Raw genomic sequence first — 27,822 nt, forward strand, 5'->3', positions numbered from 1 at the left:
TAAAAACATGACAGACTTACCAAATTTTCTTCATAGGTTGACATGACTTCTAGATGAAGGAAGTATTAGCTGAAAGGAACACCAACAACCAGGAAGTATCAGAAACCAAAGAAGAGCAAGCACAAGAATGAACAAGGGGTATTTAGTCTGGAGGAAAGAAGGTGTAGGGAGAACGTGATGACTGATGTCAAGGGCAAGAAGGACCACTAAATGGAAGATAAATCAGGCCTCATCTGTGGGCCTCTAGAAAGCAAAAACAAAGGCCAATGAGTATGAGTTATACAGACTTATGAGAAAGCTCAGTATAGGGAAGAACTGTCTAGCTACTTACACTGTCTGAAGTGGACTGGGCCACTTGCAGACACAGTGATTCCCCCATCACTTCACTTCAAGTGTGCAAGCAGAAGCTGGTCATTCACTCTCTGGAAAATGTTCTAAAAGAGATTCATGCATTATTACATGTGTGTTTGACTCTAAAGATTTCTGATTTTGAGATCCTATGATCTGGGACAGTGTTGGTGCAAATGGGAAGAAATAGGTTGGAAACACAAAGATGGTGATGCTGCAGCTAGCAGAGTGGAAGGAATTGGAAGCAGGCAGCAGGAAGACACTTAGATCACCCAATTAAGAAAAGAGAGTCATGCGAGCATCTTAGCCCTGAAGACCAGGATCATCCCATAACAATATAGGGCTGCCCAAGGTAATTGCACTTCAAAGGAGGCCATGAATCAATAACTTTATAGGATTTTTGGGATTTCATCAAGAACAAACATTTCAAAATAGAATTTTAATGATGTTCAGTAAGGAGGAGGATAGTGTACCATTTGGGTTCTGACTGCAAGCAGGGCCCAAAATACAGGACTGCTGAGGACCCTGGGCAGTGGGCCAGGCACATCCTTGCAGGCAGGCCTCAGGTACAGGCCAGGAGAAACTAGATGGGTGACACAATGGAAGAGGAAGGAAAGATAAGGACAAAATAAACAGGTACATTTACTGGGAATGAACAACTGCCTGGACTGCCAGTGGTCTCAGGGGCACCCCCTTCAGCTGGATTTAAGGAGAGAGGAAAGCTGGGAACCAGGAGACTGGGGCTTGAAGGCTCCCTGTGCCCTGATTTCCTGAGTAACCTTGTAGATGTCATCTCCCCCCTTTTTACCTCCCTGTTATCAAATGCAGGTAGCTTGTTAGCCTAAAAGTGCTCTGGACACTAGTGAAGAAGATAACTTCAGAAATTTAAGATGTTGTCTGCATAGTGCAAAATGTTTGCACTTGTTTGTTTATCTATTTTCAACGTTGGGGGAGGGTGCACTGGTTAAGGGGGGTGGGTAGAAAGGAAGGTGAGAAGACACTGGCGCCAAAGTCACTTGGCTGTATGTCCACATCCTAGGGAAGCCAGAGGGCAGAGATCTGGCCAAGGGCGCATGCCTGCAGTCCCTCGACCAGCCAGGCACCCGAGAATCCAGCGGGCCTCCTCAGGCTCTGCTGTCCCTTTGGCAAATCCCATTGCAGAATCCAGGGGTGAAAAGCGAAAGCGAGGCACACCCCTCCCCCACTAGATGGCACTGAAACGCCTCGTTCGCGATTTTCAAAATGCAGGAAAGTGGGAGAGAGAGAGAGAAAAAAAAAAAAAGACAAAAAGAATATGGTGGAGGTGCGCTCATTTTGGCTCACAAGCCCCGTTGTGCAAAGCAGGGTGTGAGACACTCTCTTTTTCCCCAGGGCAACTCTTTACCCGGCAATGCCGGACCTCGACTTTGGAGTGAGGGTGAAAACGAGGGGTGAGCATTAGAGTGAAAACCCCAGCGTTTGATGCCGGGAGGGAGGCTCCCAGCCTTTGCGGCGCCGTCTCACGTGAGCAGAGCAGGGGGGCTGAGGTTGGGATGAAGCGGGGCTTGCCTGGGGCCCACCTGCTCAAGGTCTGGGGTCCGGCGCTACCTCCCAGAACCCCTGCAGAGCCTAAATCCAGCGGCCACCCTTACAAAATGACAAACCCCACATCGAGGTTTCCTTTAACTCCACCTCCCCTCCTCAACGCTCGCTCACCAGCGTTTTCAAAATATCTACTAACCGACCACCCCCCATCCACCATTAAATTTCTCTCCTTGTCTTGAGTGGATCGGCCAAATTTCTTCTTTCTGTTACTGCTGAGGAGGGAGGGCAGGTGGAGGTGGGTGTGTGTCGGGGTGCCTGGCTCTGGCTTGGGACTGGACTGGGGCTGGCCGGATAACTCCGCAGCGGCTCTCAGCTCAGCTCTGGGTGGAAACGCCTGTAGCTAGCAAGGTAGCGCCTGTGGCTTTCTGGGGGCGGGGGTTGGGGAGAAAGATCAAATGCATCCCGAGACACCAGCGACCCAAACCGGGGACGCAGGGAGCTCGCTCGGCCCCTTTGAAGGCCCACTCCTCAATAAGCAGTTTTTCCTTTAAATAACTGTCGTGGATTTGAGAGAATTTCCCATGGCTGAAAAGAGAAACAGGAGCTGTAGGCAACATCCCTAAATTTATAATAATGCATGTAAACATGCTACATACCACATATATGTATATGTGCATAAATATGGATGTGGTTGGGCACATACCTATCTAGACACCATTGACTTGCCTGGTCAAAGAATAAGACTTAGACATTTCGTGCCTGGGAAATGGTGCAGTTTATCTTTAAGGAGGCTAGAAAAATAAGAGATGAGGCTCACGTTGCACGGATGACATCACTAGCTTTTGGCTGCGCGCTCGGTGTTCTCGTCTGTGGGTTTTAGCCAAGGCTGCAGCTACCCGCGCCCGACAAGAGAGCGCGGCAGCGGCTGCCTCCGGCGCCCGCACCCGGGCGATGCGATTTCCCCAGTCCCCTGGGCGCAGCTTGGGTTCTTGCGCCTCCAGGGCACCAGCCGAGCCTGCCACGCCTCGGAGCCTCCGCGGCTAGAGGAGGAGGCGACGAGGGGAAGCCGAGTAACCCAGCCTCCCTCCCCCACCCTCTCCCCATTCATCTCGGCGACCACCGCGCGCCAGGAGCCGGATCGTGGGACTCGGAGGCCGGGACGGGATTCTCTGCACGCTGCCGAGTGAGCCGGCATCTCGGCGCTGGGGTGGGCTGAGAAGAAAATGGTGCAATCTGAGAGCGGCTGAGCCCAGCTGGGCAGAGCAGACGGGGTGCCAGAGTGCCAGGGGCTCAGGTGGCTGGAGAAAGGGGCGGATTGTTTGGAGAGGCCGGGACCGGGGTTTTCCTTGGTGCCTGCGGCATTTTCTTTGCACCTGGGCGGCAGGCTCCCGGAGCTCCCGGGTGCCAGATGAAGTGAGGCGGAAGCGTCGCGGGAGAGCCGGGTCCAGAGGCGGCCGGGTGGACACTCCAGGGAGAAGACAGCGCTGGGAAGAGCTGCGTGACGCTCGGGGGCTGGCGGCTGGGCCGGCAGCGCGCCGCGACGGCGTGACCTGTCCATGGTGTTGAAGGCGCGGTGCGCCGAGCCCCCAGCGCCGCGCGCCGCTAGCACTGCCCGGTGCGCCCTGGGCCGCGCAGCCCGCCCCTCGCGTCCGCCAGCAGCCGCCCAGTCTCCGCAGACCCCAGGCCGGAACTTGGCCGGTAACGCCGCCCAGGTGACCGCGCTGTCGGCCCGAGGGGCCGCCTGAATGGCGATGCCAGAGGCAGGGCACCGGGGAGCTCGCAGGGAAAGGTCGGCTGAGACCGTGCGTCCGCTGGGAGTGCGCCTCTGAGCGCAGCACGCGGGTCAGAAGGAGCAACCGACCTGCTGGTGACCAGAGAACGGAGATTTTAAAAGGATCCGACCCAGAGAGGAAGAACATTTCTGGGTGCGCGCCCCAGGTCTTTGCTTGCAGACGGGGAGGGAGAGACACTCTGAGCCGGAGACCCAGGAGGGACTCGGAGAAGCTGGCCCCAGCACCTGGAGGTTTCTTTCGCCCGCCGGCCGCATCGGGGGCGTTCCACTTCACCCGGTGGTCGGGTGGCGCCTCCTGACAGCACCCCCCGTCTCCCTTAGAGAGACAGGCGAGTTCTGTCCCGTCACCATCCTGCACAAAGAAACCCCCGCAAGCCCCACCGCAGCCGAGGACACTTGGCATTTAGTTTTCGGCCCGAGGGCAGCGGCGCCCGAAGCCGGGCTGGGATCCGAGGCGGCCGCTTCGGGGCAGTCGCTTCCTGCGGGGCGGGGAGGGGTCGCGAGGCGGCTGCACTGGGTTCGCCGCCGCCGGAGGCTGCACCTGCCCCAGAGGATGCCCAGGAGCCAGCGGGAGCCTCTCCGGATCAGAACTTTTTAGGCCGCCCGCCCCCATCCCCGCAGTCCCCGGGCCGCGCTCCGGTAGGCGGGGGCCAAGGGGGCGCCGCGGCGCGAGTCCCTCTCCTGCCCCCTCCCCCAGCTCGGCCGCCCGCCGCTTTGTTCCGGGTGCGGCGAGGGAAGGCGAGGCTGCGGCGGATCATGCCCATGGTGTAGCCGCCAAGCGGAGGCATGGCTGCCGGAAGATTATTGCTCTACACCGGCCTCTCGCTAGCGCTCTGCGCCCTCGGCATGCTGGCCGTGGCTATCTGCTCGGACCACTGGTACGAGACGGACGCCAGGAAGCACAGGGACAGGTGCAAGGCCTTCAACACCCGCCGGGTCGACCCCGGCTTCATTTACAACAATAACAACAACTTGCCGCTCCGGGCGAGCCGCTCGCGCCTGGACCGCTGGGAGGGCAAACTCCTCCGGGCGCGGAATCGCCGGCAGCTGTTCGCCATGAGCCCAGCGGACGAGTGCAGCCGGCAGTACAACTCCACCAACATGGGTCTCTGGAGGAAGTGTCACCGGCAGGGCTTCGACCCCGAGATCGCCGCCCTCATTCGGAAAGGTAAGCGCCGAGCGCTAGGCGTGGCGCTGCGGAGAGCCCGGAGCCTCTAGGCCCCGCAGCCCCTCGCGTTTCCTTCTCAGGCCACAGGCTATCAGGTCTCTGGGTTCCAGGCGGTCGGGTTATCCAGGCCTGGCTGAGCCTCGGGGCCGGAACTTGCCTCCCGATAGCTGCTAATGAAGCTTGGTTCAGGCTTAACTCTCTCCCCTGCCTCTCCTTTCGCGCGTCTCTGTCGGGATTCGAGTGGAACCTCATGGTCCAGGGTTCTTATCCAGGATAATGCTTCATCAGCCTCTGAGAAGAAGGGAATCTCGAACAGTGTTTGTGCTCTTAGAGGAAGCCCTGTAGGAGTCATGTGTCAGGAGTAGACAGGCTCCCAATACTTTTTGTTGAACTGATTTAATCAAGGGAAATTGGGGGAAACATTTCACAGAGAAGGCCTTATTCATACCAGAAACGTTTGCTGAGCGCTGTGCTATACCAGGTATGGTGTAGGCGTTGGTCATATAAACATCGATAAATCACAGCCCCGTTCTGTAAGCAGCTCGAAGCCTGCTGACCAGCAGCATCATATCACAATTCTTCATGTCTCCTTCTGAAACAGTGGTTGACAGTAGTAACTTTCTTGTGTGCATTGAATATCAACATGATCTAATAAGTAAAAACAACAACAAAAAAATAGTTCTTTGAGTAACACCAAAGTGGGCATGTCAGAGAAAAAAAATGAGATTTTCAGAAAATGTATATAAAAATTCCCAAAGTGTATAACCAAAACAGAAAACAAGCTGCATTTGCCAATGATACAAATTTATTTAATATTTTAATATGATTACATTACTTAAAAAATTCTGCTTATCTGTGGAATTTGTAAACCTTGTATGATTTATACTTTGAGAACCATCCTGTTGTCAACCCACTGGAATATTGTTTGAATGTGTATTAATACTGCTCTGAAGAAAGGAATGTGTTCTCTTCTATGGTAGCTACATCTCAGGAAGATGTGCAGATTTTATGAGTCTGGTTTTTTTCCCCTTGTGTTTCATTCTCTTTAACTATTAAATGGTGATGTCAAGATGACAAAGATACTATTATTTGCAAAGTCTTTGAGGCCAAGATATAAAAGCAGTTCTTAATGTCTCATTATAATGCTGTGAGGTTTGCTGCTGTATTAAAGTAATATTTATGAGAACTGATGTTCTTTGATGGATACAAGTATGCAGTTGATCAGGAAAAATTGTTAATTTGCAAAAAAGTCAGTTGTTTAAGAATGACTAGCAGTGGATCTGGTCTAGGTGGCCAGGTCAGATTTAGGTGAGGTGACTTCAGAGACAGAATCTATCTAAGTGTTTGTTTTGTACCTTCTTTAGAATGACTAGGGATTTTAGCTGATTTTGTTGTGGGTGTGTTAATACAACCAATATCCCATTTGCTTCACAATTGGGCTCTTATTGGAAGAAGTGACCCTTTTGGAGCATTACCACTTTGTAAAGATGTACAGAATATTAGGGGAGTCCAGAAGAGAGCAGCTTGGGTTTGGACATCAAGGCAGGAAAACAAGAGGGCCTAGAATAGTTTCTGACAATGAGTGACCTTATAACAGTGTTCAGATTCTCAGATTTATAAAGTGTTATTTTATCCATGATTTTCTGCTTTCTTTAAAGTTGAAACTAGAGGAAGTTAGCTGAAATGTAAGGGAGAAATCATGTTAATAATGAACAGCAAACACTGGGAGAATTTGTTGAAGGATATTCTTACTTTTCCTTCCTTGAATGCCTTCTAGAACAAGAGAGGTATCCCTTCTTGTATTGGTTAACCCCACTTAGAGAAAGGGGGATGGAATTCATGGTTTCTGGCGGTTCCATTCAGAGCTTTGATTCCCTGTTGCTCTGCTTGGCAGTCTGACTAGAAAGGTTGACTTGGTCTGTGCACCGGAGGGATTGGTTGCCATAGTGACATGTTCTTCCGGTGAAGCTGGAAACACAGTGACAGGGAAAGGGATAGGGGAAGGATGTACAACATTTTGACTTTGTATCGACTGATTTTTAATTGCAGCAACAGAAAATGGACATGGCACAGCAGGGTTATTGAATACACTGATACCTAGAGTTGGCAGGGCATTGTATTTCACTTGAACTAATGGAAATGGTGTTCCCCATCACCCAAAATACAGCAATCACTGTCAGCGGCAAGTACCCGCTTACCATGGCTGTTTCTGTCCATTTGACATTCTTGTTAGGTATTATTGAGATAGATGGCATGCCAGCCTTACAAATCTTGAGAGAGTTAGGGTCACTATCTTCATTTTTAACCTCAAAACACACTCTTTGAAAACCAGATCTTCCTTTTCTGAGCAGCAATAGACACTTTTTGGAAATAAGTGCATGTTATATTAGTAGAATTCACAAGCAATTCCAATAACACATAGAACATAATTTTTACACTTAATCAGTGTTCCTCTTAGGTGGGCAGATTTTATGAGGAAGTTAAAAAGATAAATTGATATCCCTATATTTAAATGAGACATTTTAGAAAAAGATGTTTATCTCACATTATTCATTAGAAACTGCTAAAGAGATCTCAGACCTTTGTCGTCTTTGAAATATCTACTTTGATTAAAATTCTGGAAGATATGTATTGGGCAAGGGAAAAGGAAAACCAGAAAAAAGACTTTAAAATCTGTTAATATATAGGAAAATTAGAGACTTATCTAAATGATCTAAAGAACTTAGTTATTTGTTAAATCGATGTTAATTACATTAGAAAGTGCCATTTGTGCATTTCAACATAAAACCACATAATTAATAAGCAAATGAACGTCAAATCTATGTCTGATTTGAAGGTAAAGTCATTTGGATTTACAGTCATTCTGAAATCCACTCTCCTCAAGGACCTTCTGCCATGCTGTACCCACACGTATGCATTTCTCATCACTGTGTATTCATTTGTTTGCATTATTAAACTGTAAGTTCCTGGAGGTCAGGAAAGACAATCATTTGTAAAATACATTCACCAGATGCTTGATATTTGGGAAATATTTCATACAAATTAGATTCACAGAAATGTATCCATCATGAGCTTATTCTAATTAAAGAAACATTTGTGTGAGAATTTACGTAAAAAATTAGAAAATCATGATGGGAAAATATGAACCAGTGTGGCTGTCAGACCAGGTTATTGCAACACATGCTACATAGTCTATGAAAGGACGATTTCTTGAGCTTTGCCAAAGAATAAGGAAAACAGACAATTCTTTTTTGGCTAACATGTCACTAAGCAGACACACATCACTTATGGACATTATTTTTTGTGATGGATAAGGTTTCAATGATTTCCTTCTTGAGGGTAAAATTGGATATAGGGTACAGCAAGGGTGGATTACCCTGAATTCCCATTTGATGGTGTCCATGACAAGTCTTAAATCAAGTCCTTTTGTCTTCTTGCTTTAATCTCATTCATGTCTCCCTACTAAGTGACTGCAGGCACTGGGGACTGCAGGCACAGATCAGTGACAAGATTAGTTTCTGAAATCCAAGAGACTTCCAGACGCTTAGGAGGAGGAGCTATAGGTAGGATTTTGTTCTAGAGAACTCTAAGGGATCAATTATATTATTTGGTTCATACTAAAATGTTATATTGATATGGTTTGAAATAAGAACTTCAACTGAAACTCTAAGAACTTTTTATTATTTGAAAATTGGCCTTATAATAGACTTTGACTTAAATAGTTCCCATAATCACAAAGTGGTTGTCAATACTCCAAAAATAATTTTAAGAAAACATTCACATATTTAAAAATTAATAATGGTATCAGCAAATATTTACTGCACATGTATTGTGTGATGGGCACACGTCACTAGGATGAAGAAACGCATAAGACCTGGTCCTTACAATTTTCGTAGTCTGTTAGTGTCACAGAAAATAGGTTACAACTACAGGATGATGAGAGCAGCAATGGAAACAGATGCAGAGAAACACAGAGGAAGTGATGGTAGATGGTGTTGGCAGTAGCGGGAGGTAGGCGGGAGGAGGTTAGGGAAAGTTGTCCTGAGGAAATGAAATCTGAACAAGATGTTTATAAGGTTTGGAGGTAGATGTAGAGGAAGGCTATTTCAGTCAATGGGCCAGAATATGCACAGCCATAGAGGTGTGGGACAGCAGTTTGGCCTTGTGAGCGTTGATTTCTGGAGCAAGGAGAAGGAGCAGACCAGGAGCTGGAGAGCAGGCATGGACCAAGTCAGGGAGCTGGTCTATCAAATCCCCTATAGCTCTGCTGCCCAGCTGGGGAGCCACTACCCACATGTGGCTGTTTAAGTTAACAATAACCAAAGTTAAATAAAATAGGCTGGGCACAGTGGTTTACGCCTGTAATCCCAGCACTATGGGAGGCCGAGGCAAGCGGATCACTTGAGGTCAGGAGTTCGAGACCAGCCTGGCCAACACGGTGAAACCCTATCTCTACTAAAAACACAAAAATTAGCTGGGCCTGGTGGTATGTGCCTGTGATCCTAGCTACTTGGGGGGCTGAGGCAGGAGCATCGCTTGAACCCAGGAGGTGGAGGTTGCAGTGATCTGATATCGTGCCATTGCACTCCAGCCTCGGTGACAGAGCAAGACTCTATCTCAAAAAACAAACAAAAAAATTATTTCCTTAGTTGTATTGGCCACATTTCAAATGTCCAATAGCTATATGTGCCTATTGGCTATTGTGTGGGACAGTGCAGATTATGGTGAACATTACTGCCATCAGAGAAAATTCTGTTGGACAGTGCCACATAGAGCTTACAGCCTCTAAAAGAACCAAGCACATACTTTGTTTCAGATGAATATAATTCCATGATAACTTGGGTTTAAATGTAAGTATATCATTCTACACTTTAAGAAACTTTGCTACTTGAATATATTGGGCAGAAGGCTTTAGTTCATGGTCAATTATGGTAAATCTGTATTTTAATTTCCCATCATCAACTCACAATTCTCACAAGCTTCTCGCTTCTTCCCCCCTGTCCTCTCCATCTCCATTAAACATCACTTGCAAAGTTGATGGGGTGGGAGAGAGATTAATGATAATTATAGCCAACCTTGATGCCAGGTCTCTCCTAGAAGTTTTACATGTATTAGCTAACTTATTGTTCATAATAACCCTCGGAAGTATTAGTATTATTTTAAATTCTCATCCTAAAGTTGAGGGAACTGAGGCACATAAAGGTCAGATAACTTGCAAAGTCTCACAGTTAGTTAGGAAACGAAGGTGTCAGAGTTCGAATTCTGGCTCCAGGTGTGGGAACACACCTACCACACTCTACCATCATCTTAGAATCTATCGGGGCAGGATTGAGGTGGAGGAGAAACTGGGATATTGATTCCACAAATTGAGAGGAAAAAGGAAATAATACTCTTGGAATCTCAATTCTAAATGGAAGTAATTAGAGCGGCTCACACACCCTGTTTTGAAGCTCGCTGACCAAAGTGCATACACATTTTGTCATATAACTTTTGCATATTTACTTTGCTCGCTGTGGTAGGTGATGAAGTTATAGACATGAAGGACACATTCATTCATTCAACAAGTATTTATTGAGGGCCTGTGGGCTGTACATCAGGTCCAGTGTTGGACCACATGGAGAAGCTTACATTCCAGAGGGGAGAGATGGACAATAAATAAATACTCATGGACAGGCATGGTGGCTCATGCCTGTAACCCCAGCATTTTGGGAGGCCGAGGTGGGCGGATCATGAGGTCAAGAGATCGAGACCATCCTGGTCAATATGGTGAAACCCTGTGTCTGCAAAACGTATAAAAATTAGCTGGGCGTGGGGGCCCGTGCTTGTAATCCCAGCTACTCGGGAGGCTGAGGCAGGAGAATGGCTTGAATCCCGGAAGTGGAGGTTGCAGTGAGCCGAGATCGTGCCTCTGTACTCCAGCCTGGGTGACACAGCGAGACTCCATCTGAAAAAAAATACTCATAGAGTAAAAATAATATCTAATACATGAATCATGTGTAATATAGCACAGGGTAGTGGGTACCATGAAGGTCTGCCCTTAGGAAGTGCAAAGGGGAAGAATGACAAGCAAGCCAAAAATGAAACGCAGTCATATGCCCCGTGACATTTTGGTCAAAGACAGACTGCACATATGGCAGTGGTCTCATAAGGTTATCATGGAGCTGAAAACTTCTTTTATTTATTTATTTTTTTTTTTGAGACGGAGTCTTGCTCTGTCGCCGGGCTGGAGTGCAGTGGCCGGATCTCAGCTCACTGCAAGCTCCGCCTCCCGGGTTTACGCCATTCTCCTGCCTCAGCCTCCCGAGTAGCGGGGACTACAGGCGCCCGCCACCTCGCCCGGCTAGTTTTTTGTGTTTTTAGTAGAGACGGGGTTTCACTGTGTTAGCCAGGATGGTCTCGATCTCCTGACCTCGTGATCCGCCCGTCTCGGCCTCCCAAAGTGCTGGGATTACAGGCTTGAGCCACCGCGCCCGGCCTGAAAACTTCTTAAGGCCTAGTGACATCATAGATGTCACAGTGCAACAACCCATTACTCCTGTGTTTGTGTTGATGCTGGTGTGAACAAATGTACTGCACTGCTGGTGGTATAGAAGTCTAGCACAAACAATTACGTACAGTATGTAATACTTGATAGTAAAATGACTGTTACTGGTTTATGTATTTACTATGATATACTTTTAATCATTATTTTAGAGTGTACTCCTTCTGCTTTTAAAAAAAGTTAACAGTAAAACAGCCCCAGGCAGGTCCTTCAGGAGGGATTCCAGAAGAAGGCATTGTTATCATAGGAAATGACATCTCCATGTGTGCCATTGCCCCTGAAGACCTTCCAGTGGGACAAGATGTGGAGGTGGAAGACAGCGAGACTGTTGATCCCAACCCTATGCGGGCCTAGGTTAATGTATGTGTGTGTCTTAGTTGTTAACAAAAATGTTTCAAAAGTTGAAAAATAAAAAATTTTATAAACAGAAAAAAGCTTATAGGATAAGGCTATAAAGAAGGAGGCTGGGCGTGGTGGCTCATTCCTGTAATCCCAACACTTTGGAAGGCTGAGGTGGGTGGATTACCTGAGGTCAGGAGTTCGAAACCAGCCTGGCCAACATGGTGAAACCCTGTCTCTACTAAAAATACAAAAAATTAACCGGGCATGGTGGCACATGCCTGTAATCCCAGCTACTCGGGAGGCTGAGGCAGGAGAATTGCTTGAACTTGGGAGGCGGAAGTTGTAGTGAGCTGAGATCGTACCTTTGCACTCCAGCCTGGGCAACAATAGTGAAACTCCATCTCAAAAAAAGAAAAAAAAAAAAACCAGAAAGAAAATATTTCATACAGTTGTAAAGTTAAAAGAATTAAAAAGCACATAAAGTAAAAAATCTACAGTGAGCTGAGGTTATTGTTGGAAAAAGAAAGATATTTTGTATACATTTGGTGTAGCCTAAGTGCACAACATTTATAAGGTCTACAGTAGTGTACAGTAGTGTCCTAGGCCTTCACTGTCACTCACCACTCACCTCTCACTCACCGACTCACCCAAAGCAACTTCCAGTTTTCCAAGCTCCATTCGTGGTAAGAGTCTCCACAGGTGTATCAATTTTTGTCTTCTCTACTGCATTTCGACTGCATCTTTCTTGTGTTTAGAAACACGAATACTTACCATTGTGTTATAATTGCCTACAGTATTCAGGACAGTAACATGCTGTTCAGGTTTATAGCCTCAGAGCAATAGGCTAAGCCACATAACCTTGGTGTATACCAGGTTACACCATCCAGGTTGTAGAAGTACACTCTGATGTCTGCATGATAATGAAATCGCCTAACGATGCATTTCTCAGAACATATCCCTGTCGTTCAGTGACATGTGGCTGTAGTTCCATTAGTTTTAATTTTATAATACAAGGAGGCTTTGGGTGCTGCAGGGAAAAGAGGTGGCAAACCTAATATAGACTGGAGTTCAGGAGGTTTCATTAGCCGAGGGGCCTCCACAGCCTCTTTCTTTCTGCACTCTTTATTTAATTCCTTCAGGGCAGGAACTGTTTAATTTCTGAAACACACTTGGGGTCCTGTACTTATAGCTTCTGAAAAACTGTTTGCCGATTGATTAAAAAACTTAAGACATACTCACCTTCAAATAAACACATGCAAACATCCGTAGTCTTGTATACATGATGTACACCTCCTTGCATATATGCCGTGTGTATGCCCGTATTAATAAATAAACACACTCATAGTCCCACCTCTCCTCCTCAGTCATCCTAAAGCTCAACTAACCAGTGAAAGTCAATGGTTCGAGAAGAAAACCTGTGACTCACTGGGTAAATGAATGGATGGAGTAAAGAGATGTGTTTTGAGAACCTGCTGTGTGCAGAGCTCTTTGCTAGGTGTGGAGGGAGAACAAAACGGCATGGTTGGTTCTTGTCTTAAGGCAGCTTACACTCCAGCTCATGGTTTCCCAAGTTCATTGTCATGTGCAGTGGTATCAGATGTTTCCTCAGGAGGTCTTACCTGCGTCAATTGGATCAGGAATCAACTAGTCAGGGAATGCAGGAGTGAGCTCTTTTTATTGGGTCAACAAAGTCTAGAGCCTTTTTTTTTCTGTTGAAGAGGTCAGTTTATTTATTCTTTTACTGTAGGGTCAGTAAGGATCAATTAGAGGATCAATACTGTATATTCCACTTCGGATTGTTGGTTAAAAACATTTCCCCCTCTTTGCTATTAGTAAGTGATCCTAGGCCTTCAGGCAGAATGCGAAACACACTCTGGGTTAGTTTGACCCATCATACACCAACACGCACACCCCACATGCACACATCTAGATGTTAGATGTCAGAATCACCGGCATTTATTTAGATGCAGATATGTTAATAACTTACTACCCCCAAATGATACACAGAGAGAGGAGGAAGGGTGTGACTTGGTGGATGAATAGATGGAAAAATCATCCTAATGTCTTGATTGCTGTTTTTGAGAGAATTCATACCTTCTTTTATATGACTTATTTTCTCACATGTGAAATAATGTGTTTCGATTCTATAAACTCCAAGCCCTTTTACACTTTTACATTTGATGAGAAAGTTAGATCTAGGTGACAAAAAGTAGATAATAGGTACAAGGTTGAGGGAGGGTGAAAAGATGGGCAAGGTGAAAGTTGATGGGGAGTGGAAAGAGAAAGAGGGAGGGAAGGAGGAGAGAGAGAGACAGACAGACATACGTGAGAGACAAAGAAAGCGATTTCTAAAGAGATCATCCCGGGTGCTAGTTTGCAATAGGAATAGCTAATTTCTTACCACTCTACAATCATGTAATAAAAATGAACTTTTCCTCTTTCGAATGGCTTGAAATGTGATGTGCAGATCAGGTTGAAAGTGAAAAACCTAAGAGAAAGGTAATGATAGATGCACCACAGTGTGAATGTACTCAATGCCTCTGGACTTTAAAAGTGGTTAAAATGGTAAATTCCCCCATGAAATAAATATAACATTTAAACACTCAATAGAGAAAGGAACTGGATTCTGTTTAGTGTGTGGAATACTTCGTAGCCAAGTCTCTTCATTCATTCAGCACAATTTTTTTTCTTTTTTTTTTTTTGAGACGGAGTCTCACTCTTGTTGCCCAGGCTATGTAGCTGGGATTACAGGCACACTCCACCATGCCTGGCTAATTTTTGTATTTTTAGTAGAGATGGGACTTCACCATGTTGGCCAGGCTGGTCTCAAACTCCTGACCTCAGGTGATATGCCCGCCTCGGCCTCCAAAAGTGCTGGGATTATAGGCATGAGCCACCACGCCCGGCCTATTCAGCACATTCTTTGAGCACCTATGTATTAGGCACAGCCAAAGTATGCTTGGGATGCAGAAGTTAATAAAACACGAAATTCCTGCCCTCATAGGGCTTACAGCTAAACATTTTTGAGCTTTAGATTTTTTTTTTGCTTTTTCTAAACAGAGCTTCTAAGGAGTACCAATACACAAGACAAGGAAAACTAATGAATACATCCCTTGGGACATTTAAAAATCATTGAATGGTGAAGAATATTTCACTGAACTTATTTAAAAAAATGTCTATTAAGCACCAACAATGCTAGGCACATTACTTGAGATGAAGGATTTTGAGTGAAATCTGTTGTTTCTGTTCTCATGGAGCTAAAAGGTGAGGAGACAGGCAGGTAAACTCACAAGTATAAGCACCCTGGTTAGTTCTACAGGAGATTTCTGTGCTGGGAACCTGAATGACTGGGCCCCATCTGGGAGCAGTCAGGGCATGTTTTGCAGAAAAGGCGACATGCAATCGATCCTAAGATGTTCTTAGAGAGATATTTGTGGATTGATAAGGTGGAATCTCAGCCTCACTTAAATGTTTTAAGCCCTGACTAGGTAATGCTTGTCTAGTCGCCCTGCCACCCCGCTTGTCCCCCAGATGCCTGTCCTCCTAAAGGCAGCCATTGCTGCCCAAATTTTATAGATCACATCATATCCGAGATCGTATATTCATAATGTTTAAAAACAGCAAGTATAAATATAAGCTGGGCAGTGAACAGGTGATTCAAGGATGAAAAGAGTGTATTGTTTTGTAACTTTTTTTTTTTTGAGACCTAGTCTCACTCTACTGCCCAGGCTTGAGTGCAGTGGCACGATCTTGGCTCACTGCAACCTCCGCCTCCCAGGTTCAAGTGACTCTCCTGCCTCAGCCTCCTGAGTAGCTGGGGTTATAGGCGCCCACTGCCACAGCATGATCTCGGCTCACTGCAATATCTGCCTCCCAGGTTCAAGTGATTCTCCTGCCTCAGCCTCCTGAGTAGCTGGGATTACAGGCACCCGTCGGCGCTCCTGGCTAATTTGTATTCTTCTTTCTTTTTTTTTTTGTTTTTTTTTTTTTTTTAGTAGAGATGGGGTTTCACCATGTTGGCCAGGCTGGTCTCAAATTCCTGACCTCAGGTGATCCACCTACCTCAGCCTCCCAAAGTGCTGGGATTACAGGTGTGAGCCACCATGCCTGGCCTATTTTTTTGTAAATTTGTATGCACAGAGATGGCATTTAAAGGACCTTCCAGGAGTCACTAGGATTCATCTACAGGTGATGTTTCGTTTGAGTACAAGCTGCTGTGAGCATTCACAGAACTTTGACAGATTTGGTGCTTTTATGGGAGACTGCAGTGTCTGAATTATTTCAATTGATTTTTTTTTTTTTTTTGGCGTCAAAGTATTTTGCCAAGAAAAGGCAATTTACTTTATATTAGGTCATCTTCATGCATTTATATCATTTCCTGCTTTTTAAAATGCCCTGCTGTTCTATATTCTGGAGCTCACTCTGTTGGATACTTTATTTGCTCTGGAGTCCCTCTCATTCAGTTTTGCCCTCAATTTCTCTTCATCTTTATAATAGTGATTCTATTTAGGCAATGCAGCTCCATTCCCCAAGGGCCTGGAGTATTTCACAGGCCTGGATGGGCTAGGGTTGTTTTGGCCCAAAAGAAGCTCCATGCTCAGGTGATGCTGCCTGCTCACTGGCACAACACTGGAGAGACATGGGGCACTCTATCATGAGGTTGAAGACGTGCGTGCCTGTGGCCTGGCCCTTCCATTTATGAGCACATGAAGCCCATCCAAGAATGTCCATGGCACCACTGTTTGTGACAGTATCACAAAATAAACAAAATATTTAAATGTTCATTAATAAGAAGATAGACAATGATGTATGGTATATTCATACAATAGAAATGATCATGGTATATTTGAAATACATGTGTTAATATTAATTAATTATTATTATTTTTTGAGACCAAGTCTTACTCTGTTGCTCAGGCTGGAGTGCAGTGGTGTGATCTTGGCTCACTGCAACCTCTATCTCCTGGGTTCAGGTGATTCTCGTGCCTCAGCCTCCTGAGCAGCTGCGACTACGGGCACCTGCCACCACTCCTGGCTAATTTTTGTATCTTTAGTAGGGATGGGGTTTTCCCATGTTGTCCAGGCTGGTCTCAAACTCTTGACTTCAAGTGATCTGCCTGCCTTGGGCCTTCCAAAGTGCTGGGATTACAAGCATGAGCCATCACGCCTGACCCAATTAATATTAAAACATGTATTTCAAATATACTGTGATCATTTCTATTATATAACACATGTATGTTAATATTATTACATGAAGCACATGTATATGTTTCCAAATGGATAAACACAACTTTGAGTAAGAAAGGTAGAATGCAGAATGAAATATAGAATACGATACCGTTTATACGAAGTTCAAAAACAGGTAAAACCATATTAGATATTCTCTAAAGAAACATATTTGCATTGTATGCATAAAAATATGCATGAGACTAATAAACACAAAATGAAGGATGGTGTTTACTTTTCTCAAGAAAGGGAAAGAAATGGAATTGGGAAGGGTGCCAGGGACCTTCCAAAGCATCTATGATATTTTATTTATGTATTTATTTTTTTGAGACAGAGTCTTGCTGTGTCACCCATCCTGGAGTGAAGTGGTGTTATTTCTGCTCACTGCAACCTCCATTTCCTGGGTTCAAACGATTCTTGTGCCTCGGCCTTGATTACAGGCACTTGCCACCATGCCCAGCTGATTTTTATATTTTCAATAGAGACGGAGTTTCACCATGTTGGCCAGGCTATTCTTGAACTCCTGACCTCCAGTGATCTGCCCGCCTTGGCCTCCCAAAGTGCTGGGATTACAGGTGTGAGCCACCGCATCTGGCCTGATATTTTGTTTTTTGAAAACAAAAACAAAAGATCTGAAGCAAATATTCACGTGCATGCACATTCAAGCCATATGAGTGATTGTTACAATTCTGATAAGAAAGGTAAAATTTTATTCAGATTGTGTTGTTCAGTGTGCAGGATGCAGTTTCTTTAAGGAAAATTACCAGAAAACGTTGTCTTTGGGGCAGTCTGTGGTTGACTTTTGCAACTAGTAACAAGAAGCATTTAGAAAAAAGGGGAATCAGTTCATCCCTAACCAACATTTTCCTTGAAAGTAGCTATTAGGGAAGAGTGTAGACAGAATAACATTTTGCTTTAATCCCTTCTGACGTGTAAGAGGGGGAAATCAGGGCTTTACAATGATTGATTACTGAGATGGAGACTAATGGACAAGTCATTCCACCCCCTTTTAAATTTCCTGCTGCTTGTGGAGAAAAAAAATCAAGAATTCCAAGAGCCAGAAAGTTGAACTAAAATCACTTTTTCAATTAACTTGATCATAGATTGAACTTTAAATAGATAGAGCACTGAGGCAGAGAGTAACCAGCTATTGAGGGTGTGAGACAAACCCAGGGTTGAGCACAGACCTCTCAGAAGGCATTTTAACCCCAGGAAAGAGAATTCAGTGAGAACTAGTAAAGAAAAGGTGAGAACTGATAAAAAAGAAATAGAGTATAGTTGTCTTCTTTAGCAGTTTTCATATCACTTTTGAAACTGAGTAGAGAATGTTGGTAAAACTTCAAGTCGTTTTACTACTGATGAGTAAGGTATCAATCATTTATTCTTTTTTTTTTTTTTTGAGACGGAGTCTCGCTCTGTCACCCAGGCTGGAGTACAGTGGCCGGATCTCGGCTCACTGCAAGCTCTGTCTCCCGGGTTTACGCCATTCTCCTGCCTCAGCCTCCCGAGTAGCTGGGACTACAGTCACCCGCCACCACGCCTGGCTAGTTTTTTGTATTTTTTAGTACAGACGGGGTTTCACTGTGTTAGCCAGGATGGTCTCGATCTCCTCACCTCGTGATCCACCCATCTCGGCCTCCCAAAGTGCTGGGATTACAAGCTTGGGCCACCGCATCCGGCCCAATCATTTATTCTTAAAATTATGAGGGTGGCTTCAGCCAAGAGTCCCTATGTTAAGATAATGTGTTTCTGCCTTCTCTATTTATACAAACTATAGCTGGAATGAAAAACCCCCTCAGAATTGTAGCAAGAACTCCATTTTTTTTCAGTTGATAATGCTTTAAAAAAACCAAAGCTGGCCTCTCATTACCAAGGGATCATGAAAGTTCCAAGGGATTTCAGGGGTGTTGAAGCAGAATAACTTCAGTGCTCATGTTTTGGTAAACACAGGGCTGGAAGAGATGCCCAGATGCAGCCCCGGACAGGCCAGTGCTGAAGGTCCCAGGTGGGTGATCTGCTTCGTTCTTGATGCTCTGCAGGGAGGGAGACATGTTGCACTTTGTGAGGCGAATGACCTTCCACTTTGGGAGAGGCTGGGCTCTGTGTCTTCAGCCTCTTCTGTCTCACTCCTTCCTCAATGTCAACATCAACGGAGTGGAAGGTGACTTGCTTGGCCCTTTTTCTTTTTAGTTGTGGCTTCTCTGCTTGCCTGGCTTTCTTTCCTTCCTCATGTGCACCTCCCATGCACTCGCGTGTGCTAGGTTTCCTCACCCATCCCCCTCCTGGGACTGCTCCTGAAAACCCTCACCTCCCTGGCTTTCCAGACACCGTTCTCTACCGGATCTGTTTGTAGCTCTATTCTTATTCTTTCTCCTTTGCCAGTTTTTCTTCCTCAGACTGTGTGGATATCCTTCAGAATTCCACTTCTCTTTCTCACTCTTCACCTTCTCCTGGATCAGTCTCAGCCATGTCTAGGGCCATTTTCTTTTACGCTCACGACTAGTTGCACTGGGAATTTCTAGCCAGTCTTTCCATCCAAGCATCTTGCCTATTGGATATCTCCACTAGGATCACCCGTGAGTCCAAAGGAATCTATTTTATCTTTTTCCTCCAGACTCATCTCTTCTTCATTTTCCTCTGTCTTGGAGAACACGGCTTATTGCCTCTCTACTTGCCAAAAGCAGGGACTTGGAGCTCATCTTCAAGGTTCTCTCCTCTTCTGCCCGACTCACTCAAGCAGTGAACAAGTCACTTTAACTCCTAATAACTTTCATGTCCATCTCCCCATCCTATCCTAGGGTCCTTCCTGGTCTCCTGGGCTCTGGCAGCACTGTCTACTTGGTTTCTCTTTTCTCTAATCTCTTGTCAGGGCTTCCTATTTAGAGCGATTTTCCTTAAATACAACACTAATATGTTATTACTTTTCTTGAAACCCTTCAGTGGCTCTCCACAGCCTACCATCAGAATAAAGTCCATAATCCTCATCATGGCACATGGCACATAAGGCTCCACCAGTCTGGTGACATGGCTGTCCCCACCCCCCCCCATCTTGCATTCCATTCTCTTCCATACTTTTCTCCACACCAGCACACTCTGCTCTAGTCATGGTGAAGAACTCCTGGGCCCCCAAACAAGCTAAGCTATTTTATCCCTTGGGAGCTTTTGCTTATGATGCTCCCTTTGTCTGGAAGCCTCCTCCCCATCTCGGCCCTCTACCTCCAAGTCTGCCTGTCCAGTGCCTGTGAATCCCATAGGAATCAGCCTAAAGCCCTTTCTCCCAGTCCTTCTGGATGTCCCCTCATGCCCAACTACGAGGTTGAAGTACTTTCTCCCTCCTTTAGGCTTCTGGACACACCAAACATACTTTCTTTCCAGCAATAGTGACATTTTGTCATATTTATTTGCTTACCCATATGTTTCCTCCCTTTTGAGACCATTTTGGAAATATTTCCTATTCACCTTTTTATCCTCAGGGTTTTGCATAATGCATGGATATGATGCATGGGCCATAATAGGTACTTAGTAAATATTTGTTGAATGAATGAAAGTTTATCTCAGTTAATGCACTAGATCTGGAAATCTCATGTTAAAAAGATTCATAACTTAATTGGGCTAGGGTGGGGGATTCACTATTAAAAGGAACCCTGATGTGGATTGTTTTGTAATGCATATGATAAACTTCAATTTATTTTCTTTTTTAAGGTTTTATTTTTTCTTAAAGCCTCCATATCCCCAATTCACAAAGCAATTGAAAGTCTAGCCACCACTTCATGATAATCTTGCCCACTTTCGCTACCCTTCATGCCTTTCCCAGACTGTTCCTCTCATCAGCATCCTTGGATACAGAGAAGCCTACTTCCATTCTTGTTCCTATCATGAATATAAGAATTTCCAAATTTGCTTCTGGACCTTTACATTTAAAAAAAAAATTAATTTTAGAGACAGGGTCTGACTCTGTGGCCCACGCTGGAGTGCAATGGTGCAATGATAGCTCACTGCAGCTTTGAACTACTGACCTCAAGGGGTCCTCCCACCTCAGCATCGCAAACCCCAGAGTGTTGGAGTTACAGGAGTGAGCCACTGCACCCAGCCTACTTCTGAGTCTTTTACTGGCATATCTGACTATTCTCTCAGCATCCTTTTCCAAGTTTCTCAATGTTTATCATCAATAATGTCCTCGGGTTGTCTTGATGAAGCCTCTCTCTCAAACGTTGTTGAGAGCAGCCTCCTCATATCTCCTCTGATGGTGACTTTGGTCAGATAATGAAAACAGACTGATGAAGGAAGGCAAACTGTGCCTTCTGTAATTTCCTCTTCTTTGGTTCATTCCTCAGTTCACTTTTCATGACTTTCAAAAGGAGTGGGTCAGTGATGTTGGGAAAACATGGTGGGTTGTCTGCCTCTGATTCTCTGATATATCTGTCCCTATTGTGGTAGGTGAATGTTACAGAAAGCTTTTGTCCCCTGTAAGGGGATTCAGGGGCAGAGAGATGTCATGGCCACACCTTTTCTTACAAAGACCACCAAATTCCAAGTTAACAATATGTGAGACAGTTTCACTCATTAGGGTCTCACCAAGAAGCAGACTCTCTTTGGAAATGCCTACAACTATTGTTCAGTCCAGGTCATGTCACAGTCAGGATTATAAGGACTTCTCCTTTAGCCATAAGATCCGAAGGGCACAGCCCATTGCCATCTAACTCAGATAAGTAGAGTAATTATTTTGCTTTTTGCAGATAAATATAGATATAGCTGCATTGCTTGGCTCTCTAAACTAGGTTGAATAAATGATTCATATCAAGGAAACATTTCCTGTGACCCCCATAGCTCCTGGATTTATATTAGGAGTTAACTATGCTGGGTTAAGCTGGAAAATGATTTCCAGCACTTTCTGCCCAAGTTGTATAAAGTGCTATAGGTCAAAATTCAGCAATAGCCATTGGGTAGACATTTCTGTTAAACTTGTGTTTTGAAGAGCTGGCTTTAATTGTAAAAAATAATTGTAAATATTATTAATGAGTTATACAGTAATTCAAGTTTCATAAAATGGTGGGTAACCCTTTCCCTGGAAAACTGTCTCTTGTTTTATATATATACTTATTTAAAAACCTGTAGGAACCCAGTGGTTTATTTCAAACTGAAGGTGGAATTTCTTCTCTTTGGGTCAGCAGAGTTGTTAACATTTCAAAGAAGGACATTTGTGCTCCTCTGCCGGCAGCATGCCTGTAGCAGCTTTTATTACACATATCCGTAGTGGTGTGGTGGCTGGCTGGGCGCTTGTAGATCAATAAGCTGCTAAAAAGGGAGCTGCATCAAAAGACCATAATGGCTTCTTCATAGGAGATAGATTGTCTCCAGGTAGTGAAGTACATTTAGGAAAAACAACAATAATATCCCTGCATTGAGATCCTTATTATTTAGAAGAAAGAAATAGACTCTTTCAAGGTGATGAGTCCTAGAATATACTTTGTTAATTTTTTGAGATGGAGTCTCGCTCTGTCTCCCAGGCTGGAGTGCAGTGGCGTGATCTTGGCTCACTGAAACCTCTGCCTCCTAGGCTCAAGTGATTCTCCTGCCTCAACCTCCTGAGTAGCTGGGACTACAGGCATGCACCACCAAGGCTAATTTTTGTATTTTTAGTAGAGACAAGGTTTCACCCTGTTGGCCAGACTGGTCTCGAACTCCTGACTTCAAGTGATCTACCCACCTCGGCCTCCCAACGTGCTGGGATTATAAGCGTGAGCCACCACGCCCTACCCAATGTACTTTAACATGCTAAAGATACATTCCAGGAGGTTTCGTGTCTACTGTTATAGCTGAATTCCATACAAATTCAGCTTCTGTTAATGGAAGAATTCCCAGACTGAGAAAGGATTAGTTGCCTTGGTCTCAAATATTTCTTGATTATAGTAATTCTTGGTTATAGTAATTCTTGGTTACCCTACCAATTTAAAAAAACCTTGTAATCTGAACACTGATTTTTAAGATACTTGAGTGGGCTTGGATAAAGCATCCGTGAGGAACTAGGAAAGGTAAAGGCCCTGGAAATAAAGTGATATAGACGGAAGTGGAGGGCAATGGAAACCTGCAGAAGACAGCATGAACCTCCTTGGCTGAGTTTCTTGACTTGAAGGCTGGGGACACTTAGAGTCTACCTGTGCAGAATGTACTTATGTACAGGAGAGGTCCTAGATGCATATGAGTCGAGAGAGGATGGTGACTTTTTCCAGTGGGGTAACAATTTCTACTTTATGCTTCTCCTTCATGATGCATGGGTAAGTTAAATAGATTATATATTCACTTGTTCAACAAATATTTGGTGAATACTTACATGTCATAATTTGTACAGGGGGCTTAGGATGCAGTAGTTCACTAAATAGGCAAAAGCCTTTGCGTATATGGAGCTCATATTCCAGTGAGAAAATGGACAATAATAAGATAAGTAAGTAAAACCTATAATACATTATTAGATAAAGCTTAGTGCTAAGGAGAAGAAAGCAAAGCATGGAAAAGGGATAGGAAATGTGAGGTGGAGAGTTGAAATTGCAGATGGGGTGGCCAGAGAAGAGTGCACTAAGAAGCTGATGTTTGAGTCAAGGTCTGAAGGACATAAGGAACTAGCTATGGGGCTCTCTGAGGAAGAGGATTTCAAGGGGAGGGAATAACAAGGGCGGTGACTTTGATGTCAGAGAATGGTGGTGTGTTATAGAAATAGCAAAGGTGGCAGAATGAGTGGGGCAGAGCAGGTGAGGGGGGTTGTAGTCAGATGTCAGGGAATTAAAGAGCCATGTTATGTAGTGTTTGAAGGTCATAGGAAGCATTGTAGGATTTTGAGAAGAGGACTGATGCGATTAGATTTATGGCTCAAAAGGATCCCTTGGGTAGCTGAATTGATAATAGATTATAGCAGGGCATATGTAGAAGCCAGGAGACCAACCAGCAAAGATGGTGACTAGAACCAGAGTGCAGGGAGAAGAGATTGGATTCTGGATGTATTTTGAATGGAAAGTTATCAGGATTGGCTGAGGGATCAGATTCAGGGCAGATGAGAAAAAGAAGAGTCAAAGATGGCACCAACATTTCAACAGGAGCTGGTAGAGCAGAGCTGCCATTTACCATGATGGATAGGACTACAGGATCTTATTTTGAAGATCTACTATTTTGTGTATGATAACCTTTGAGGTGCCTTTTTAGATGCTTACAGGGAGATATCAAGAGTTAGCTGGATATATAGGACGGAGTTCGGGGAGAAGTCTCACTGAGAATGTAAACAGAGGAGTCATCAGCTCATGGTACTGGAAGTTGTGAGACTGAAAGAGATCACCTAGAGAGGGGTTGATTGTAAACTTGGAAGAGAAAATGTCCCAGGATTAAACCCTGGGGCACTCCCACTTGATAGAGCTCAGGGGGATGACTTGGAATCCACAAAAGAGACTATGAGGAACAGCCAGTGAGCTAAGAGAACATTTGGGAAAGTGTGCTGTCCTAGAAGTCAAATGAAGAAAGTATGTTAAGGAGGAGGAGGTGGTCACTGGCATGAAGTGCTATCAATGGGTCAAGTATAATGAGGCCTGAGACTTGAATTTTGGATTTCACAATGCAGAGGTCATTGATTTCACTGTTGGGGATAAAAACTTGACCAACGTGGGTCCAAGAGTGAATGGAAGGAGAGGAATTGGAGACAGTGAGCAAAGACTAATTTTTAAGGAGTTTTGGTATAAATATAAAGAAAAAAATGGTAACTGTACTGAGAAAGTTAGGTCAAGAGAGACTTAAAAAGGTTTTCTTTTTAAATTAGAGAAATGAAAGCATAGGTGTAGGCTGACGTGAATGGCTCATAGTTAGGGACAAAACCGACAGTGCAGAAAAAACAAAAAAGAGAGAGTAGAATTGCAGGAGCAACTGCTGGATAGGGTTGAAGCAGGAAGCAAGGTAGGAAAAAAAGATGGAAGGAAAGGAACATGGCCCAGGAAGAAACACATGTTTTAGGTGAGGCAGGAAGTAAAAATTGGAGATGGTCTTTCTTGATGCAAGGTATCAATTATCTTGCTCACATTACAACCTAATGCAAAAATAGAGCAAAGAGCTTTATGCTTTTTAGAAGAGAGTTTCTGAAGCATTTTAGCATCTTTTTATTCTTGAGTAATTAATGGGAGTTCTCTGAAGAAAGCAGGATTGGAAAGTGAACCTTACTATATCTTATTTGGGTATGGTGGTTTGCTTTTTGCTTTATAAAAAGGATCTCTGGTCAGAGTAGCCCAGCTATTCTAAGCACTGGGTGGCTGGTGATTGGTTGGACATTCTGAGACACTTTGCCCTCAGTTAGTTGGAATGTGACATGCTGTGTCTTGAAGTATGGTGCTCTGAAAACTATAAACAGGTTTCATTTTTTAAAAGAGAGGACAGCGCATCCTCAAACCTCTCTTCCTAGTTGCTATCTCCTTTAGGGATCCTTTTGCCAATGGTTTCTGCAGTTTTTCATTTAATAGCATCACTCTAATTAGAATGTTAGGGTGCTTTGGCTCTGATGACATTCAGGTCACTTTTTGAGATAAAGCTGCTTTATTTTCAGGCTGAATAGCCACATTCTTGCCTTGTCATCCTAAAAATGCTGCACTGTGTCTGCATTTCAGAGCCTCTGATTAAATGACTGAAGACCTATAGTGATGCATAATCAGTTTTGTCTATTATGCTGTTAAGTTCTTTTTAAAACCCAAGTGCAAGAATTCCTGGTAACCTCCCCACAACAAGTATTTTCTAAATTAATATAGAAATTACGGTCACAAAACCTTCTTTTCTTGGAAAAAAGAGTCTGGCTATTGTGTGAAAATTATTGGCCACATTTATAGGCAGCCACTCTGTAGATTTTTTGAGAAGATATGGATGTCATTAGCCTTTTTTATTTCTTCTGTGGGGATTGTAAGGACTCAAAATTCTAAGAAAAGCTGTGTATGTTCTGGAGACAAAGAGTAACAGGTGCAAGTTAGTGGAGCAGGTGGTGTATCATTTCCCCATTGCCTTCTACTCAGAAACAGTGGAATACTAGTTTCCAATTTGGAAACCATGTGAGAAATGCCATTTAATTCTACCTCTAATTTGCCTTTAACTTTTGACTTTACCCTTCTGGTATGTGTCTGGGAATATGCTGAGTTCTATCTGTAAACAAGTAGATTCTTAATTTCCATAAAATGTTTTATGGAGTGTATGTCATGACCAATTTTATTTTTTCAAACTCTTGGGAATTTTTTAGCTTATGTTTTTTCTGTTAGGCTATTGCTGCTTTCTTCCACAACTATCCCAGTACATGAGATTATTGAATAGATTGCTCTCCTCCATAACCTTCAGTCACTCATTCGCTCTGTCTCTTTCAGTAGCTGTGTATTCTCTCAATCAGATCCTTTCAACAGTACTTTTATTTTCACCAATCAAACCCTGAGCCACCTCACCAATATACGTGGCGTGCAGAGGAGGTATGATTATTCTCATTTTACATACAGAAGAACTGAGGCTCAAAAGAGTTTACCATCTATTGCCTGGCTAATAAAGAGTGGAACCAGATCAGAACCATTGCCTTTTCCAGTGATCTTTCAACCACTGCACTCCAGGATGCTGCCTCATGGTGTTGTGTTGAATTGGGGATGTGCCTGCGTGTTTTCCTGTTTTGTACTTTTACCTTTCATCACTTGGTATCCATAGGAGTGACCAGGTGGGTGAAGAGAAGTGTAAATGCTGATGGTAATCTAGGCAACCAAGCTGTAACCTATCAAGGCCACTACTAGCATTGATGGCCTCAGGCATGGTATCCAGAGGGGGCATAGAAGATGATCAGCCTCTTGCTCTGGCTCCTCGTAGTTGGCATTCCCCCAGCTTTGGGGGGTAAATATTTAATAGAGTGGTATTCTAGTTGTAGATATTTTGTTACACTATGCTTTAAATTGGATTGCAAGTTAAATGATTGTCCACTGAACAGAGAGTGCCTTTCCTTATGGGTGCACAGGCAGGCTATTTTCCTCAGCATTCTCTGCAGTTAGAGTTAGGTGTGGCTATGTGACTGAGTTCTGGCCAGTGATATGTGAGTATACGTGATATATTCCACTTCCCTGTCTGTCTCATAAAATTATTCTGTGTGATCACCTATTTTCTTCTATCTTCTCTCTGGATGCTAATATGCTGTGTGACATTAGAAGGCAAGGAGTGAAGATGGCAAAGCCTTGAGAAGCCTGAGTCCTTGAACATCAGAAAATGGTGACCTCCCCTGTGTTGGTGGCCAATTGGACTTTAGTGAACAAGAAGTTCTGGAGCTTCTGGACAGCTGACCATGTGGAGGTCCCTAGAAGGCGGTATAAGCAGGGAGGGCAGGGAAGCTCCATACCCTTTCCTTCATACTGCACTCCATAGTCTCTTCTTATCTTTTGTAATATCCTTTATAATACATCACAAAATGTAAGTAAGTGTTTCTCTGAGTTCTGTGAGCTGCCTTAGCAAATTAATCAAACCCAAAAGGGAATCGTGGGAACCTTAACTTCATGCTGGTCAGACAGAAGTTCCAGAGAGGCTGGCTGGCTGGCTCACACCTGTAATTCCAGCACTTTGGGAAGCAGGAGGATCACTTGAGCCCAGGGGTGTGAGACCAGCCTGGGCAACATAGTGAGATCTCATCTCTACAAAAAATTTTAAAAAGTTAACTGGGCATGGTGGCACATGCCTGTAGTCCCAGCTACTCAGGAGGCTGAGGTGGGAGGATCATCTGAGCCCAGGTCAAGGCTGCAGTGAGATATGATTGCACTACTGCACTCCAGCTTGGGTGACAGAGTGAGAAACTGTCTCAAAAAAAAAAAAAAAAAATTCTCAGCTAAGTTACTGAGATTTTAGATTTTATCTG

The 27,822-nt window shown here is 44.4% G+C and overlaps 1 protein-coding gene across 1 annotated transcript in view; it reads left to right on the top strand.

Annotated features, from left to right (window-relative positions):
• Positions 1-3,697: 3,697 nt before the first annotated feature.
• Positions 3,698-27,822, top strand: part of TMEM178B (transmembrane protein 178B) — a 407,977-nt gene continuing 383,852 nt past the window's right edge. Inside the window, exon 1 of the mRNA XM_007983176.3 lies at positions 3,698-4,832. Within this exon, the coding sequence (XP_007981367.1) occupies positions 4,451-4,832 (382 nt within the window). The 5' untranslated portion in view covers positions 3,698-4,450. The remainder of the gene's footprint in view (positions 4,833-27,822) is intronic.

The sequence above is a fragment of the Chlorocebus sabaeus genome, chromosome 21 (genome assembly GCF_047675955.1).
Source record: "Chlorocebus sabaeus isolate Y175 chromosome 21, mChlSab1.0.hap1, whole genome shotgun sequence".
NCBI lineage: Eukaryota > Metazoa > Chordata > Mammalia > Primates > Cercopithecidae > Chlorocebus > Chlorocebus sabaeus.